Source organism: Nestor notabilis, unplaced genomic scaffold, assembly GCF_000696875.1.
Source record: "Nestor notabilis isolate BGI_N333 unplaced genomic scaffold, ASM69687v1 scaffold3120, whole genome shotgun sequence".
Lineage (NCBI taxonomy): Eukaryota > Metazoa > Chordata > Aves > Psittaciformes > Psittacidae > Nestor > Nestor notabilis.
In genome coordinates, this window is record NW_009912332.1 from 7,870 (window position 1) to 27,475 (window position 19,606).

The 19,606-nt window shown below is 46.9% G+C and overlaps 1 protein-coding gene across 1 annotated transcript in view; it reads left to right on the top strand.

Annotated features, from left to right (window-relative positions):
• Positions 1-685: 685 nt before the first annotated feature.
• GPC3 (glypican 3) overlaps positions 686-19,606 on the top strand; it is a gene marked incomplete at its 5' end in the record, with an annotated part of 75,710 nt that continues 56,789 nt past the window's right edge. The window contains one exon of the mRNA XM_010018960.1: positions 686-847. Within this exon, the coding sequence (XP_010017262.1) occupies positions 686-847 (162 nt within the window). The remainder of the gene's footprint in view (positions 848-19,606) is intronic.

Here is a 19,606-nt window from a genome sequence, read left to right on the forward strand (position 1 = left end):
ACGGGTGGAGGGGGTTTGTTGCTGTGAAGGAAGGATGGAATGGTGGAATTGGTGGGAGGATTCAGGAGATGTCTGAACTAAAAAAGGTAAATTATTGTTGTGTCATCCTGTTGTTACTATTACCGCTGTGGATGTGGAAGGATGGAGCTTGCAGGCACAACACCTCCCCCCACCACCCCGTCACCCCCCCGTTGTTACTTGTTTTAAGCTAGGTTGAAGTTTTTATAGCAATTGCAGTTATATCATGCACGCTGAACTCTGCTCATTGCTCTGTTCATTGTAAATCCACAGCTTCAAATCCTGGCTCCTTTTCTCATCTCTCATCCCTCTGGCTGCCTGCAGCTCCTTACCAGTGTGCTGGTCAGCATGCGGGAGCAGCAGGGTGATGCTCTCTGTCCCTCTGCTCGGCACCAGCACATCAGTGGATGGAGTGTGTGGGAGCTGCAGCCAGCAGCGTGCTGGCAGGAGTACAGAACAAGCTCCCGGGGGCTATTGCTCAGCAATCCTGGCTCTGCCTTATCAGTCTGCTCCTTCGGCCAAGCTGCTTGCTCAGGACAAATCCCAGAAATGTCATCGATTTGCCCAAGCAGTAATTGCAGTGATACCAGTGTATGGAGTTTGTTTCCTCTTGTTTCCCAGCAATTCCAACTCCTCCAGCAAATTTTGTGCCCTTCTTTCTCTCCAGGGTCTGATCTTCAAGTATGTATCCCCAAGGGCTCCACGTGCTGCTCCAGAAAGATGGAGGAGAAGTACCAGGCCACAGCCCGCCTGAACATGGAGCAGCTCTTGCAGTCTGCCAGCATGGAGCTCAAGTTCCTTGTCATCCAGAACGCTGCTGTCTTCCAAGGTGGGTGCTGGGGGTGGTCCAGGGAGGAGGAGGTGCTTCTGCTCCTCTTCCTCAGCATCTCGCAATCAGAAGTGCAGGTGGCTGGAAGCTTTCTGGTTTTCGTGTGTGTGTATATATATTATGTATGTTTATTTCTGGTAAATAATACACCTGGTTTGGTATATGACTGCTCTGCTGGGCTTGTCCTAAATATTCCTGTCACTGACACAGCAAATGTAAATTTAAAGACTAAACCTCTTCAAGTGGAAATGTAAAAATAAATAAATCCCCCACTTTTCCCAGCATTTAAATATCTGTGCAAGCACCATCTGGTCTGATTCTGCCAGTTCCCAAACCAGGCTGCAGTAATGTGAGCTGGTTGTCACCCCAGTGTAATGCTTGGTAAGCATCTGACTTAAGTGTGTATATTGATTGTTGTTATCCTCCACAAAACAAAGTTGGTTGTTCCATGAGAGAGGCTGACTTGCTCCCAAGTGTGGTCCCTGCAGCTCAGCAGGGGGTATGTGAGGGCTTGGTAACCTGGTGCCATGCTATGGTGGCAACTCTCATCCTTTTCTAGTGATAACGTGGTGTATTTTCTTCTTCTAATATGATGTATTGTCCTTTTAGCAAACCCGATCGTTGACGAATACTGTTCTCCTGTGGATACACACTAGTTTATGTCACTTAAATCTGCAATCATTTTTATAGGGCCTTTACACAAGCAAAACTTATTCCATCCATGGTTAATGGTAGTGAAATGATTGCTTGTTTGTTGAGTGCTTTCCTATTGAGGCTCCATTGTTCTGTATTGACGGCGCTTCTGACTATATTTAAAGAAGGCATGAGCAATCAAATGGGGTTTTTTTCCTTCATGCTGATATCTTTGCAGAATAATTGATTCGTTTTTGTTTATGCATCGTTAACAGCAAGACCCAAAGCCTGCTGAAGCCTGAGAGATCATGGCAAAGCTCTGCTCTGGTCCACAACTGACTGATGAAGCCTTATGTGTTGTTTTTAATCAGTGTAAGATCAAATGAATTGCTGAGGAGGTAACAGTGTATTTTTTTCCCTATACTTCTCAATGCAGTGACTATTCAGTTCCAATTCCTCTGAACAGAAGGGAGTAAAACTACTGAGAGATTGGTTTTCTAGGCCTTGGAAATGTGGACTAACTTCAGAAATTAATGACCTGGCTGGAATACAAAGTGCTGCCTCCCTCCCCTACCATTTAACACAAACATTGCAACGAGAACTTACTGCATGTAGGAATGACACCCTACGTTACTACAGGTTGTGCACAGTATAGCAGAGTTGGGTGCTCTAGCTCAGAACATTCTGCCTCTTCTGGAGAGTTGAATCCCTTGCTCTGATGTTTTCCCTTTTGTTTTTCCACCCTGGCAGCAAGAGCCCTTTCTGTGCGCAGGGATTTGGGAGCTGATGTTACTCTGGAAAGCCTCGGTATGCAGAATTGCCATTCTTGGTAGTAGGGATGAAAAGCATTTAATGGAAGAATTCCTGACCACTTCTGCTTATAAAAAAGCTTATGACTAATTTTCAAGGTCTTTTGCAATCTGTTGAAGAAGAGGAATTCTTAGCTGGAACCATTGAGGAGCTCACTTTAATTACCTTGTATAACGTGGTTTGGACTCGCTATCTTTAAATTTAGTCTCAAAGTCAATAGAAGAACACTTTTTTGAGAGATGGGTATTTTGATTGCTGCTTGTTCAAGAGTGTTTTGATGGCTGTAGTGCCAGAGGCTGTTCCAGCTATAGAAGTTGGACTCAACATACAGCAGTCTGATTTCTTGTTTCTTTGCCCTGCTGATGGTAGGGGACAGGTTTCTACCTCAAGACATCTCTAAGGGTGCTGTGTCTCAAATCAAACCCCACCAGTGTGCTGTTTGCTTCTTTCCACACTGCCAAGGTATGTGCTGTGACAACTGATTGCAGGTTGATAAACTTGCTGTTGCCCTGGCACAGCTGGAGAGTGTGGGATGCCCATTGCAGGGAGTGCCTGGGGCTGAATTCAGTTACTGGGGGGATGCTGGAGCAGTCCTGGAATGCTGTTGGAGCCCGTTGTGGTCCTCAGGCATCTCCTGCAGGTCCTGCTCCTGCATGGTGTCTCTGCTCAAAGGCAGATCCCTGTGGCTTCAGGGCTTAGGACTGCAGGAATGGGAGACCTCAAAGCAATGCCAGCTTCTGCAGGTGTGCTCTGGCAGGGGAGAAAGCTTCCCACATGTGTCTTACCCCAGCTTCTGCTAGGGATCCTGCACAGAGGATGGGTAATACCCTGCTCTGGAGAGCAGTGCAAGTCTGTTGGAATGGAAACATACTCTAACCACTCATGTTAAAAAAAAGTACAAATGCGAAATCCTTCAGAATGAATGTGAGTATTTTTAGCTTGGCATCTGAAGGGATTGCTGGTCTGACAAGTGAAATCTCACCCAGATGTTGTTATTTGGCACCAAATAGAATTTCTTCCCACAGAAGCTAGAGCAGCCTCTCTGCTGATAAAGATCAAGGGAAATTGTCTGGCATTTACAGAAAATCTTATCCAGGCCTATCTGTTACAATGTTCACTTAGCAAAGCTTATTGGATTATTAATTTTAGAGCCTTGGGCTTTTTCTTTATTGCAGTTAAGAAGGAAAAATCTCAACCAAAAGAATCCTCCCTTCACTCAATTTAACTGGTACAATTAGCTCCTGGACTTCTCTTACAGGCATTTTTTTAAATGATGAAGATTATTTAAGTAGTGATTTAATCCTTTAGAAACTCGCTGTGTTTGACAGTGTTAAAATGGATTGCAGCTGCCTTGACTGCACTTAAATCTTACTCTGGGATGTCTTTGAGGGCAGATTTTTCTGCTTTCATGCACTGTATCCATGCTGGTACCTGCCTGTGTGCCCACCTCCTGGTTCAGGTTCTCAGCTGACAGCAGCTCTGTTGTGTATCATGAAGCTGAACATGAGCTAAACTTGCTCATGTGTCCTTTGACAAGTGACATACAGTATTGCTCTGGGGTTCTCATCCAAACTAACCTTGGAGTTACTGCAACTAACCTGCTGTGGCAAATGGTGAGAGCCTGGCCTGCCAGTCTCCTTTCTCCCCTCTTTTTCTCCTGACCTTAGGTCTTGGCTTTTTGGTTGGTGCCCTTCTACAGCCTCTCCTGTTGATGCTGGTCAACCTGGCGCAGCCTCTCTTTGCATGGAGCACACGCCAGGCTGGTGGAGTGTGTTGATTGCTCTGTGATCTGTTGGTGGTCGTGCAGGGGTTGCAGTGGCCGGAATCTTGAGATACACCATTGCCTGTTTCTGATCCTGAATCCACACGCTTCCCTGTAGGGCTGCTGGGACTTTGGGAATGGGGGGATGGTGGGAAGGCAGGAGTGCAATTACCCAAACTGGAAACCTGGACAGGATGCTGCAGTTGAATCCCCCTTGGTTAAAGCTTAACTGAAGGCCTGATCTGCTGCCCCTCAAAGGCAATGGCATTTAACCTTCTGCAGATGGTAGCTGGAAGATAAAAGGAGCTCTGTTGAGTACCTAAGGGAGTTTACAGGGGCTAGGGAGATTTGAGGGGCTTTTGGGATGTGTTTTTGGGAGTAGTTTCTAGGAAGACCATGACAAAGCAATACAGAGAAACCTGCCAGTCTGTGTATGGTATTCTCTTATTCCTGGCAGAATCCTCTTTCTCCTTTCTGGAGCTAAGCCCTCTGTGGCTTGGGAAGAGCAGGTGGTGTGGGGAGGATGTCAGTTCATCTCCTCTTGCCTGCTACAGTAGGATAAAGGCAGAGCTGTAACTCTTAGTCCTACCAGGTGGCTCTGAAGGCTGTAAATCCTCCACGAGGCATAAACCATTTTGGTTACTTACAGTTATTTACACTATCCATTCCTACCTGTCGGGAGTAAAGCTGGTTTTGACATTGCAAGCTTCTATCAGGTTATCTCTGATCAGCTTCGAGGCACCTAAACCACAGATGTACCAAATATCCAATCCTAATGGTGGAGGCCTTTAAAGCATGACTGAATTATTTATTTTGTTATGATGAAAATGTCTGGGCTTTATTGGGTTTTCTTTGAAGAAGTGGGTTCTTCTTGAAGTCTGGAAGATAAAAGATGAGCGATTGTCTCTCTGTATTTCTTCTTCTGAATCCTTCAAGACTTTTCCCTTTTCACGAACTGCTGTTACTACTTTAGAGGCAAGGTGAGGGAGTTGAGGCTTCTTTTATTCTACTGAAGAGGTTTAAGTATATAAAGCCTTCAATTTTACTAATCATGCTTTGGATGGGTAAATCCAAGATGTGTGTTGCATCCATCAGGTGAGAAGAGATGGGCAGCATGGTGGGAGCTGTTGCTGAGAAGGGTCCATTGATATGAGTGCTGCCCAGCAGAGCTCATGTCCTGTTGTTTGGAATAGTTTATTACTCCAGTGTCTTTAAGCCAGTGAAGTCTGATAGTGCAGGAGGGTCTCTCAGGTGTTGGCAGCAGGACTTCAGCACAGCACCATTCTGCAGGCTGCTGTGCAGGACAGAGGCTTCTTGCACAGTTTCTCTATGCAGGAGAGAAGTGATGATGGTGAACTGAATACAGGTAACCAGATTCTCAGCAGTAGCCAAGTCTCATATGAGTGGGGTGGTCAGCTTCAAAGCTGTGAGTGTGTTGTGAAGAGTTCATGTGAAAATGTGAACTCTTGCTTGTGGGCTTGTAAAAGATGAAGCTGACATTTTGGAGTGGATTCAAAGAATGAATTTATTTTTTTTTTGAAAGAGAATGTTAAAACCAATTAGAGTTTACAAGTAAACAAGCACCACAAATAGATCTTTGTATCGTCTTATGATTCCTGTTCCTAGTTAGTCCTCTGCTCACTGAAGTCTTGCTGCCTCCTTCCTTGCTGCCACCTATCCAGTGGCAGTTCTCCTCTTTGAAAGGTTCTTGTTTTGTGGTTAGTTTTGTTATTAATGTGTTAAAATCGTACTTGTGTTGCTGGTCAATCCAGGCTGGTGTTCTCTCTTTGGCAGTGCTTCCTGCCAGATGCTTGGGATACACCAAGTCTGTAGTGGAAAACTATGGTGATACGTCTCTCAGGTTGGTGATGATGTTCTAAACCGATGATTACAGGTAGGTGGAAAAAGCTGTCTGCATAATGAGAGCTCTCAGTTCGTCAGAATCAGTCTAGGGAAGTAATGTTTCCTTTCAAATAACCAGAACTTATTGTTCATAAATCACAGTTAATCTGTTTATTACACTAGCACATGAAGCTGGGAGTCTGGAGTGGGCTATAATGCTTAGCTTTAGGAGCAGAGCTGTAATCGTAGTAGCAGTTTCAAGTGATTTGAAATTGGGGGATCAGCAAAATGCAGGAGTTTGTGGAGGCTCTGGGCATTAAAAATGACTGCTGAGGATTGATGAGTTTCTTTAACAAATTGTAAAATCCATCATGCAGGAGTTAGGGCATGAAACTGCCCTCCTGAGCCACATAAACCATGGCTTTGGAAGTATTGCATGACAGTGCACACTGCTGGGAAGAGAGATTTGGGAAGATGCTTGCTTTTGCTTTTGTTTCTTCCTCTTGCTGCCTGGAGTTTCAATCCAGCATGGCATTGGCGTGCAGCTCACCAGGCTCTGGGGGTGCTGGATGGGGCTTCTGCCTCTCAGTGCTCCTCGTGGTGCTGAGCCTGAGATGTGGGGCTGCTCTCTTGCCTGGGCTCCCTCTCCCCTGCTTCAGTCTGTACCAGAGTGGTCACGTTTCCCTTGATCTTCCAGAATCCTGCTGCATCTCAGCCAGCTTTGCACAGCCCTTGCTCGCAGCTGATGGAAGGCTCAGCATGCATTTTTGGGGCACTTCCTTGCAGGATAGACCTTGTTGGCTTTTGCTGCTGTTTTCGTGCATCCCCATTTGAGCTCTGCAATACAGCCCCTCATCTATGGCCTCGCCTGCTCCCATCTGCATGTCCATGCAGGCCCTGTGGGGTGCCCATGTTGGGTACCCAGAGGCTGGCTGCTGTAGGGAGAAGCTGTGTTGTGCCCTTTGCAAAGGGCTAGCAGCAGCTCCCTGGCACGTCTGTGGAGCAGTGAAGCGGGTGGTAGATGTCGCCAAGCCTCTCAGCCCCTGCTTTTGGGCCCTTCTTGGCTTGAAGGGTGCAGCCGTAGGGAATTGTGTATGGTTGAGATTCCTTCCCCATGTCCTGCCTCTCTTTGTTCTTCCCCTGCAATTAAATGCTGATGCCCTTCCCCTCATCAGTGAAATGAGGCTTGGAGGTTAATAGGGGGCTTTTTGGAACTGCTTACATGCTGCTTCAGCAGCTTTTAAACACTGTGCTTGGTGTCTGGGCTTAGAGGTCCTCAGTCCAAAGTGTGCAGAGGAGTTCCTGGATACTTGTGGACCTGTTTTCTGCTGTTGGGGTACCATCCCCTGCCAGCTCTGCTGCTGCTTTTCTGCTCCGAAAGGGGATGGTGTTCCCCTACTTCTGCAGGGTGTAGGGAGCCATTGGCCATGGGGCTGCTCCTTGGGCAGGAGCTACACCCACTTACTCTGAGTGGTGCTCTGCCCCCATAGGAGAGGGGGACGTTTTGGATGGGGAGATTTTCAGACTGGGTCTCTGCAGAGGAGCATCATGGCCATGCTGAGAAGCCTGCAGTGTCTCCTGCATGGTGCAGCCTCATGCTGCTGCCTCTGTCCCAGCTGCTCTGGCAAAACAGAATCCTCTGCCTGCATTCCTGTGGGAGCGGGAGTTGGGAGATACACAGGAGCCCTCCCTCCCTGGTTTCCCCTGCTCTGCAAGAGGGCTGTTTCCTGTAGTTGCCTTCAGAGCTGCAAGTTAGCATCTTCTGACAGTTCAAGTACTAACATTCTTAAGTGCCTCCTAATGCTCTAAAGCAGTCAAATTACATTTTGCCTGTTTTTTCTCCTTTGTAATTCTAGTGCAGCAATGGGCATGGTGGCACCTTCCATTGCTTGGCCTGGAAGAATAAATAGAGGCATTTTCATTGTGCGAAGTGTTTAAAATGCATTTGCAGTGCAGGAAAGCAGGAGAGAAGGCAGCTCCTGGCAGTAAAGGCAGGCAGGGACTGTCTCTGTAAGGAAACATTTTGCTTTTAAAGCAGCAATAAGCTACAGCAATGAAATGGCCAATGGTGCATCTCATCGGAGGGAAATGAACTCTTGTGGAGCCCATTACGCTGTCGATACGCTGTGGTTTCACATTCCCCTGAGCAGACGGGGTCACCTCAGGTGTGTTACTCACTCTGACTTCACTGCTGATGTGAAATCAATTTGAGCAATTTATAATCCTTCATTTTACTGTGAAAGTATATTAATCTGTGAGAACACCACTCAAATAGGGCAGATGAGAGCTTTCCACATGAGTGTGTGTAGCTGGCAGTGCCTCTCGCATTATCTGCTGTGGAGAAGCCTGTGGAACTTTTGGACACACTGTTGGCACTGACAATCCGGTTTTCAAGCTTTGGGCTTTATCCTTGAAATGTTCTAAAGTGATAGGAATGTCTTGGTCTGACTTTTCACAACTCAGCTGCTTCCCCTCTGCTGTAGTGCCTGAAGTGCTGTTGGTGGATGGCGATACCTTGGCATGCTCAGATCTTATCCTAAAAAGGCCCAGGAAAATACTTCAGGGTATTATTTATGCACTGAGCTGAATCACCACTAAATTCAGCATTGGGGGTTAGAGTGGCTCTGTCATTGCTGCAGTGTACAGCAGTTCTTCACATGGGTTTGATGTCGTGCTGGATCGGGCCCATTTGTCCCATGGAGCAGTGGTGGGGCAGAGCTGAACAACTGCTCTGTGGCAGCCTGTGCTGCACGGGATAGTGGGAACATTCACGTGTGGAAGTAACTGCATTTCCATAGAGTAATGCATGTAGGAATCAATGCGTCTTCTCTGAGCCATGGGAGGCAGGAAGCACCACGTTTAATCTGTTAGTAGTAAACCCAAAATCTTAATTGGAAAAATGATAATCTGAATGTGCATTTGGGGAAAAAAATATCCCCCAGAGCTGTTGATGCAGAGCAATTGTAACCGGGTTCTGTTGCTGGTTTCAGTCCCAAATTTGTCATCTTCAGGTCAGGAGATCTGACTGAGTGTCACAAAGCAGTAGAGAACGGTAAGGCTGCCTCTAGGGTTACAGTTCCCAGCTCTGGAATTCCCTCTTTTTGAAGAAAGTTGGTGAAGAACAGCTTGCAGTAATGCAGCATAGTTGTACTGGTCAAATTCCTGTTACGATTGCAGTGAAAAATTATGTTCCTTTTTAGGGAAAGGAAATGAAATTAGCCACTAATGCATGTAAGGAGATTGGCTGATGCTGAAAGGGAGGCAGGGATGATCAGATCAATGCATTCTCTGGAATCTGCCTCATTAAAACAACAAAATCAAATTGCTACTGAATTTGCAAGGAATTCAGTTGAAATGACACACGTGCTTTTCCTGCCTTTGCACGATGAAATGAGTTCAGTCTGCTCAGTCTCCCATGTAAGTAGGCTGGCAACTGCATCAACTGCAAATAGTTATTTAAATGGAAGAAAATAGGGGTGCTGGTCCCTCATCCAGCCCAGAGCACAGCAGGGTGAGAGCTACCATGTACTAGAGATAGCTTCAGTGGCTACTTCAGGTGCAGAGCTTTCCTCTGGAATGATCATCTTGATTATTCATTCTGTCATTGTCAGGGGGGTGCTGGTCTCTGATGTCCAGCTGCACAGCTGAGATCAACCTCCTTATGGAACCTTTGGGAATTACTGTGTACTTAGTGAGGGCTGGCTGGAGGTCTTTGAGATGGCCTGAGAAGGATTTCCATGTGTGCTGTAGTGCACTGTCCCCCTCAGCTGGGGAGTGGTTCTGCAGCTGAGCCTCTTCTTGGGTAGCAAAGAAGTTAAACCCCACTAAATATGAAGAGGAAAAATTGAGCAGGAGAATGCTGGATCTCTTGCATGGCGTTTCTTCTGCCTGAAGTGTTTGCTGGAAGGAGGAGCTGGCTCCTGCTGTTAATGCACCAAATACATCCTATTTTATTTCAGTTGTTTTGGCTGAGGGAATAGCCAAAACCCAGCACTCGGGAGTGGTTGTCTCCTGCTCAGCCTCTTGTGAGGACAGGCTGGTAAATGATGGTCCTCCCTTTCTTTGCTTTTTGCTTTGCAGACCTTTCCCCCTTTTTCTGTCTTGAGAAGCACATGTGCTGCTGTAGCCTCCGTTGTCCTTGGGAATGAGCTTTGTGGTTTCTGAAGAGAGATTAAAGGTGTGTTTCCATACAGAGGAGCTCTTCTCTGTGTTCGCTGAGAGATGGCACTTGTGTGTTGGAATTTGCAGCAGCTTTAAAGCTGGAGGTGATAAGCTGCTTTTTCCCCTCTTGCTTTGTTCATAGGCTGTTTGTTTAGATAACAGCCTGGAAATGATATTACTAGCCCTGTACCTCACATTGTGCTGGCAGTGAAGAACAAGCAGTGCATTTGACATTTGGGGAAATACTTTATTTTTGAAGGGATGTGATTTAGAATCTACTTCTTGAACTAATGGACAGTAAAATGCTATTTTTTTTACTGGCTTGCATAGATTTTTACCTTGAAGATGCCTTGTAAAGCTCACTGCATTACTAGTATTAAGTAAAAGCAAATGTTTCACATCAAATGAGAAGGCAGGCTTTGAACTGGTGAGAGGTTGAAAACCATTTACTCCCTCCAGCTTGTGATGCTTCCCTGTGACATAAGCATGGAAAATAATTGGTCTCACTATTAAGTAAATATTTGATCCTGAAATGCCTCTTGAAAATACAGAGCTGGGAGACAGTACCTTCTTCAGCTGCACACTGATTCCTCTGGACTTGTCTCATGCCACAGCTAGCTGGCAAAACTGTGTTCAGAGACTACATCAGAACAATGTTACTGAGGGTGAAAAGTCCATGAAGGGTATGGAATAAACCTCAATGTGGTTTCTCGTGTCCTGTGCATTAGAATACAGCCTTTAATTATAGCATCACGTGTATTCTTCCATCAACTCCTTCCCTTGTGTAAGGGCACTGAATGAGTGTCCGTAATGAGTCGTTTTGTGTCTCCTCCATGCTTGATGCCTGGTTATTAATGCTTTAAAATAACTCTTTAGGCCAGAATTCTTCAAAATTGTCAATTCCATGAGAATACTTGATTTTCATGCTGGTTTGTGATGTTCAGTGCTGAGTAGTAGCATGTTTCTTCCACCTATGAACCCCCAGAAATTCGGAAGGAGCTCAACTGAGACCTTTTTTGATTGTGTTCAGTGCAGAGCAGCAACATACATTCAAGATGCTGACTTTGGGTTTGGGTATGTCCTCTTTCATAGTCTCCATATCTTTTGACTTCTGGAGCTGGCAAGGCCAGGAGCTGGAGGAGCAGTGCCTGACTTCCAAGTAGAATCACAGAGTCATGGAATGGATTTGGTTTGAAAGGACCTTAAGCTCACCCAATTCCAACCCCCTGCCATGGGCAGGGACGCCTCACACCAGACCATGTTGCCCAAGGCTCTGTCCAGCCTGGTCTTGAACACTGCCAGGGATGGGGCAGCCACAGCTCCTCTGGGCACCCTGTGCCAGCGCCTCAGCACCCTCACAGGGAAGGGCTTCTGCCTTAGATCTAACCTGAACTTCCCCTGTTTCAGTTTGAACCCATCATCCCTTGTCCTATCACTATAGACCCCGGTGAAGGTCCCTCTCCAGCATCCTTGTAGCCCCCTTCAGCCCCTGGAAGCTGCTCTGAGGTCTCCACGCAGCGTCTCTTCTCCAGGCTGAACAGCCCCAGTGTTCTCAGCCTGTCTCCATACAGGACGTGCTCCAGCCCCTGATCATCCTCATGGCCTCCTCTGGACTTGCTCCAACAGCTCCTTATGTTGAGCACACCAGAACTGCACGCAGTGCTCCAAGTAGGGTCTCACAAGAGCAGATTAGAGGGGCAGGATCACCTTCCTAAGTACTAAAGTACTTCAGCTTTGCCTTTAATAAAAAGGAGGAATAATGCACCAAAACCTGGGTTCTCTTTTAAAAAGCAGGAGGTTTCAAGGCTGAAAACAAGAAAGTTTCAGCTCTCCTTCTCTCCTTCTCCCCTCAAAGCACAAGTGAGTTGGATCTGGGTACATTCTTGCTGATACAACAACAAACCCCAGCCTCAAACTGCACCCCAAACTGTGACAGCACTTCATATTCATACAGACTTCCCCCCATCTTGTCAAAAGTTGAGTTCTGTTCCAAAGGCTTGGAAGTGCTTCGGCTTATTAAAGAGAAGGTCATCAGATTGCTTTAGTGTAGGCAAAAAAGAGAGAGAGAAATATTCCTCGTCTGCCTTATTCTCAGGAACACTTGAACCATTTTGCCTGCAGTGCAAATTAGCCTGAGGCAGACAAGAGGCATGTAAAGTTGCAGTCCAGATGGTTGGAGCTTGGCAAAATCACAGGTAAGTAGGAATAGGGTCCAAAGATCAGAAGCATTGGGCAACTGTGACAGGCTCTGCCTATAATTAGTTATAATATTGAATCTAAAAGTCTGTTGAAAGTTATTGTCCTGTTCTGAAGTGTGATCGTTCATTCAGAGGTCTGGAAGGGACTCAAAAGCTGGAGTTAAAGTGAGCTTGCTTGTAGAATGTGAGAGGGGCTTCTTAGCCTCTCTCGCGAGTCTTGGGCGACATGGTCTAGTGTGTGGTGTCCCTGCTTATGGCAGGGGGGTTGGAGCTAGATGATTTTAAGGTCCTTTCCAACCCTAACTGTTCTATGATTCGGTGTGGTGAAGTGCTGGCACAGATCTGCAGTAGCCCAAGTTGAGCCTAATGTCACCCTTTGGTGGGCAAAGTGCTGCTCAGTTCTGTAACATGGATCATGGGGCAGTAAGAAGTAGAAAGGCACCAACAGGAAAGCTTCATGTTTAAGCTGTAGCAGAACTATGCTTCTGAATTGCTCTGGGTTGGAGCTGATCTGCCCTGTTAATACCAGGTTTTGGTACTAAATCAGCTTTGGCTACAAAAAAATGATGAAGGCGGGTGGTGACCTGAGCCCTTAGATCTTTAGGGCTCTGAAACCCTTGTGGAAGTGGGATTGGTGTCTTCATGGCCAATGCCTGTTGTGCCTGAGCCTTTCTGCCAGGGCTGGCCTGGGGAAGCAGAGGTACATCTCCTTTGTGTTTCTGTAGAGGTCTGAAAGTGCACATGACTCACTGTGCTGTATTTGAAGGCTTCAGGAGGAGTGTTTGTGCATGGGTTGGAGCTGAGGTCACAGTACAAGAGCAGCAGCTAAGCTCAGTGGTGAAAGAGGACAGAAAACAGGACTCCTGCGTGTCATTTCTGAATGTGACCCCCTGCCTTGTCTAGAGGCACTGAAGGGAGGCTTAAGGGATCCTCGAGACACATGGAGTGAACATTGCACTTCTCTTTCATATTCTCTTCATGGAATTACAGTTTTGGGTTGCCACTTCTGCATTCAGAAGTGTTAGAGAAGAGCAAGTCTTGCTTCCTTGCTCTCCTCTAGGCTTTGCATGTCTCTTCTCCAGAAGAGCATCCAGCTCTCCCAAGACAGAGGCACTGGTTCCACGCTCCCTGTATTTTAACCTTGTTTGCTTTTTTACCCTGCCAGTGGCTAATGCTCAGTTTATGTCCCTGTCCCCCTCCCCTCCTTGGCCTTGCTGCACTCTGTGCAGAGTGCCCAGTCTCCCTCTCCCAGAGTGAGGTGGTTGAGGAGGTCATGCAGCATTAACAGGGAAGCAGAGCTCTGACTTTGCTTCTGCTGATGGACTCTGACATTCCTGACGTGTTCTGAAGTGTAAAACGTTTCGGAGAAAACAACAACTCGACTTTTAGTGAAAAATGAATTCTGTTGGCACTTCCCCTTTGTGGTGGGCTCTTGTCAGAGGACAAAGCCACTGACACTGGGGGGAAAGGGTGAGATTGTGGAAGAACAGCAATGACGTTAGAGAGAGGAAATCTGCATTAAGGATGCTGAGAGGGACTCTTCATCAGGGACTGTAGCAACAGGACAAGGGGTGATGGGTTTAAGCTGAAACAGGAGAAGTTCGGGTGAGCTCTGAGGCAGAAGCTCTTCCCTGGGAGGGTGCTGAGGCTCTGGCACAGGGTGCCCAGAGAAGCTGTGGCTGCCCCATCCCTGGCAGTGTTCAAGGCCAGGTTGGACACAGGGGCTTGGAGCAACCTGCTCTAGTGGAAGGTGTCCCTGCCCGTGGCAGGGGGTTGGAGCTGGATCAGCTTTAAGGTCCCTTCCAACATAAACTAGTCTGGGATTCTATGACTGAGTATCAGGGAACGATGTAAACTCTTCAGAAGGCATCACTTTCTGTGCACTTACTGTATAGAGGGAACTTATACATCCAAGTTTATCTGCTTCATAAATTAGTCTCTCCTCTAATTACAGTTAATGGACTATGACTTTCTCTGCTCTTCCGTGGCATCCTGAATTCCTCTGCTCCCCTTAATGTAGAGGCAGACCTGTACAGCAAAGCACGTACTGTTCCTTTTGTGCTGCTTTGGGAAGTATGTGGTGTTGCAGGTGGGTTTTCCCATGTGTGCATTTCTGCAGAGTTAGAGATCTAGTCAGAAGTACAAGGGGAGACAAAGTACCCAAGGGCTGTCCTGTTGGTCATCATGTTGGTTTTACTTTTGTCCTTTGAAATGAAGGGATCGTCAGGGAACCCCAATTTAGGAATAAGGGAATGATGGTGCAAGTTCTCTCCCTGATGAAATTGAGGATTAGGGACACTTCTCCACCTGAATGACAATGAGGTAGCATCAGCTTACAAATACACACACAACTACTGGTATCTAGTGGTGCTGTTGTGTTTGATCTTGCTTCTTTCTGGGCTTTGCAATCCAAGTGTGAAACAGGGGACAGCAGTTGAGTATGGACACAAAGGGCAGGCAAAGAAAGGGGTTTAGTAATGAGCGTGTGAAGAGCTGTGGTCTCAGCCTCACAGCAAAAAAAGGTGGGAAGGAAGAACCTGAAGGCAAAGCAATCGGTAGCTTTGCCATGTGTGTGGAAGCCCTTTGGGTTTGGTGGAGCATGGGAGGAAATTTAGTCAGCCAGTATATTCACATTCCTATTTTAGCTCTTCAAGAAGAAATGGAGCTACACTGTGGGCTGATAACATGAATGGGAAAAGGAACAGTTATTGTACTGGGGGGCTGCTTGGCCATTAATATTCTATTAATTTTCCCTCTCCTTCTAATGATATGAGAACACTGGATACACTTAAAAGGATGTGTATCATCCAAGTGGTATCTGACAGCAGTTCCTCCGCTGCTTATGATGCTTTTGATTGTTAATATAGATAAAATGTAAATGATCAGAATATAAAGCCTCTCTTTTGTCTTTGTAATGTTTTCAGCTGCCTGTAAAGCAAATTACGTGGGAAAATGAGTAGCCTGCTCTTAGTGCAGTGGTGTCACCCAGATACTTTGCAATGCTTAATGCACAACATGAAGTGTCCTTGGTTGTTTATTTTCCTAGAAGTAATGACATTTTAGGCTAAGCCATTGTTGCTCCTTCAGAATGCAGTTGCTTTGTCCTTACTACAAAGTTGTATTTCTTATGCATTACAAAAATGTCTTGCTGAGTGTTGTGTCAGGGTTTTAATAAGCTTTTAAACCCCTGTAGCATAGCGGGGATGGTTCTATTGGGCTGAACTCTGCTCCACTGTAATGCAACACTGTATGGAAGTGTCCATCTCTAGTTTATCTTGTGTGTCTGCAGTCTAAGAGCATGCAGAGGATGCCATGTGGGAATGGTTTCCTGCCCAGGACCTTACAGATTGTGCATATGGCAGGTTCCTGTTTGGCTTTAAGAGGTGAAGGGGAATACTTGGGAGCTATATCTATTTTCAGCCAGCAGACATCTTATTTTCCATTGCTTGCTGTTGCATGAGTCTGTAGGGTTTGCTTTTTTTGCCTTCTGGAATATTATTATGGGTTGTCTTAAGTTGCTTAGAGAAGGAGGTGACCTTTGGCTGGATACTGGAGAGAGACTGTAGCAACAGGACAAGGGGTGATGGGTTTATGCTGAAACAGGGGAAGTTCAGGTTAGATCTAAGGCAGAAGCCCTTCCCTGTGAGGGTGCTGAGGCGCTGGCACAGGGTGCCCAGAGAAGCTGTGGCTGCCCCATCCCTGGCAGTGTTCAAGGCCAGGTTGGACACAGGGGCTTGGAGCACCCTGCTCTAGTGGAAGGTGTCCCTGCCCCTGGCAGGGGGTTGGAGCTGGATCAGCTGTAAGGGCCCTTCAGCACAAACTGTGTGTCCATTCTATGATGGCTCTTCATCGACTGTAGTAGGGCACAGCAGGGGCTGTAATAGTTGCTGGCCAACAGCAGGCGTATTCGTGGCACATATAGGTACAACTGCACACTTCTGACAATTGTTCTGCTGAGACCTCCTCTGCACGGAGGAGGTTTGGACTAGCTTGACTGAGGTGTAGTTAGTCACTGTCTCATTGCCCTTTGGAATGGGCTGGAAGTGTTTTTCTGCTCTTCTGCCGTGACTTCCACAGCAAGTTGTCTTGTACCAACCTCTCCCTCTTCCTGCCATCGTGCACAGCTATGGACCAAGGCTGTAGCCTCCTTTGTGCAGTTGAACAGACTTCACAAACTCCAGCACAACGTTACTGCTGTTGCAGAGGCTGCTCATTGTTTCAAACCAGAGGTTAATGAGTGATTATGAGAAGGGTTGTGTAATATGACTGCAAGAGCTGAATAATTACAGATTGACAAAGCAGTTTAATATGTTTGACATACATCATGCCTGGGGAGTAGGCAAGAGCCTTGTTTTAATCACTCAGTAGCAGTTTCACAGGCAAGGCAGTGTAGCAGGTTGAGGGCTGTTTGGAAGCGCAGTGGTACTGGAGAATTCAGTTAGATTAAGGGACCAGCTCAGTAAGCAGGAGCTGGTTTGCACTGGGGATCATCAGTGCACCTGAGCTGCCCAGTGTTGCTCCTACATGGGGCTGCATGCTGGCTGTGTGTAATGGAGAGGGACTGGCCAAAGACATGGAAATCGGATGTTTTTCCAGCTCTATCATGCAGCCCAGTAACAGAGAGCATCCAGCTGTGGGAGCACTGGTCCAGGACCCTTGGCAGAGGGTTTCACTTGAGAGCAGCACATGGCCAACTACACTTCCTCGGGGAGAATAACAAGCAGAGGCATAGGGTTGTGTGGGGGGCTTGCCAAAATCCTCAGCCTGGCAGCAGCTGAGGACCAAAGCACTGAACACTGCAGTGGGCAATGCGGTCTCCAAAATGGGCTCTCAGCACTGGGCTGGAGCAGCTGTGGGACTGCTCCTTGGTATGGGTTGAGGACAGGGTTGGTCTGGTGTGTGAGGGGAAGACCCAGTGTGGGTATCTCAGTGGATGTGGTAGGGCATGAGCTGGAGCTGTAACTGGGAGCAGGTTTGCAGAGCAATGTCCGTAGACCTTGGCCATCCATATGCTGTTGGTGTTTCACTGCATCAGGACAGTTCAGGTGTATTTGTGGCTGCTCTGGGGCACTGCCTGGCTTGTACCAGGGTGGTTGTTGCAGGCCACCAGGATGAGTGGTGAATAGAGTGGTGTAGCAAATAGCAAGGAGGCAGTTTTGAGAATTCCTTGTACAGAAAAGTGCGGATTGCTCAGACTCGAACATGCTGCCTTAAAAGGCAGTTCCCTGTCTCTCACAAGGCCAGATTTGCCCTTCTTGATACAGGATTTTTGCATGCAGCTCCCTAAAGCATGGATCTTTTCTTTAAGGAGAGACAAATACCATCTGCTGTTGCACCGAAAGCAGAGTCTTGGGCAGATCCAATTGGTAGCTGTAAGGTCAGACTGATGCTTGCTTCTGCTTTCATTTTGGTTCCTTCTGTCAGGAAAACTGCAGAGGGGTCCCTGGGTGCATGGCACAGCTTCTAGGTATTCCCTTTCCATGTTAGTAAGGGTTAGATCCAAATGGAGTGAAGCATTTGCCAATCCACCCTCCACAGGCATTAACATTTCACACTTCCGAGCCAGAGTCTTCCTTGGGGAGTTGTAACTGTGTGCTGGCCTAGATAAACATGAACTGCAAGGATTATCTTCCCTTTGCTGTTTAGGGTGCATGGAGCCTGCAGGATCTGCTTTGTGTTGGCACAGGTGCAGGCACCATTGCAGATGCTCAGAGGAAAGGCTGGTTCTCAGCCATGTGGGGACATGCTGGCTGCTGCTTTGCGGCAGTGGGCACTCTGGGGTGGTCTCTAGGGTGGCAGCTCTCACGTGCTCATCTGAAAGCTCAATGAGCATCTTTCCGTGGCTGGTCAGTGATGAACACACACTTTTGATTGCCAGGGTGAAAGAAGCAGTTTTGGGTTTTCACATTAGTTTGTAGCTTTCCAGTATAATGAGTTAACAATGGTTCTGTACTGGCAGCTTATACATCAGCCACTCACTTGCAGACAATGTGGAAGTGCCTTAGAAGCACTTTCATGTTTTAATTCCAGGATACTTAGAACCTTTTTGCATTGTCCTGGTGCCAGTCTCTGCCAGGCACCGGGACAGGGAGAGGAGGAATTGCATCTCTGAGGATCTGAGAAAGGCTTTGCACAGAAACAAAGGGAAGGGAGAGCACTGGCTTCTGGCTGTTCATTTCACTGTTTAAAGTCAGATTATTTTGCTCTAAATCAATGCAACTCATTCCATCATCAAGCAAGGTTATTTACACAGCAGATGGGATTTAATTTGGGTGCTGCTGTTCCTGCATCTCTCCCTGGTTTTGTATTTAGGAAGCACCTGAGAAAATAAACTGCTGTGCGTGTTTGGAGTGAGTTTATTATGCTTACCTCGCTGGACAGGTGGCGAGCTGGGGATTTCCCTTATGGCAACTTGCTTTTTATTGGTGTTTTTATGGCCCTTGCTGTAGTTGCCATTCATCTTATTTGACTTTAGAGCTGATCCTCCACTTGCTCTGTTTCTTTGATTGCAGTGAAAGGAGACAGCTTGTTCTCCACATGTAGAATTACTTTCTTTTGGCCTCCCTCTCCTGCTTCTCCAAGTCCTACCCAGAGTTAATTTTCATGCCTTTGTAAATATTTTCAGTGTATAAGACAGCAACAGTGGCACTGTGTGCAGAGAGTCCAGGAAAAAGTCCATTTGAGAGCTGGACAGAAAAGTGCCTCTTAGCTGGAAACATCTGTTTCAGCACAACCCAAATGTCACAGCCTCTGTTTTCCATAAAACCAAACTGTCATCTTCCAGTTTCTGTGACCAAGGAGAGCTGCCCTCACCTGGGTACCTGCTTCATGGACCGAGCTGGGGTTTTCCAGAACATCCAAAGGGGCGTAATTTATGGGAAGGGCTGAGTTTGTGCACACTTCTCACTTCCTCTTCCTCTTGCTTTGCTGCATGATACCCTCTGAAAGCAGGCAGGAACGACACAACACCCCCATCATGGGAGGGTTGCACAGAAATGTTGTCCTCTGGCTGTTGTTTCCTCTGAGGGCCAAACCTGGTGCCAGGATGTTGGTGTGAGTTGTAAGGGGAACGTGTGGCTTTGCACAAGAACAGCAGCATGTTAGAGGTCAAAAGCTCAGTGCTAGGGGCTGTGACCAGCACTTCTGTAATTCTCAGATCGGCTTTCATTAGGAGATGAGTGGACATAACCAGTGTCCTGATAGAATCTGATTGTTCAGTAATGATTACAGTGCAGTAGACTTTATCCCATTGACTGAAATCTCCATCTTCCTCTTTTTGTGTTCTAGTTACAACAGCCTGTTTTCTTGGTGCCCACTCCTCTCTTTCTCTTCCTTCCCCCACAAAGAACCACA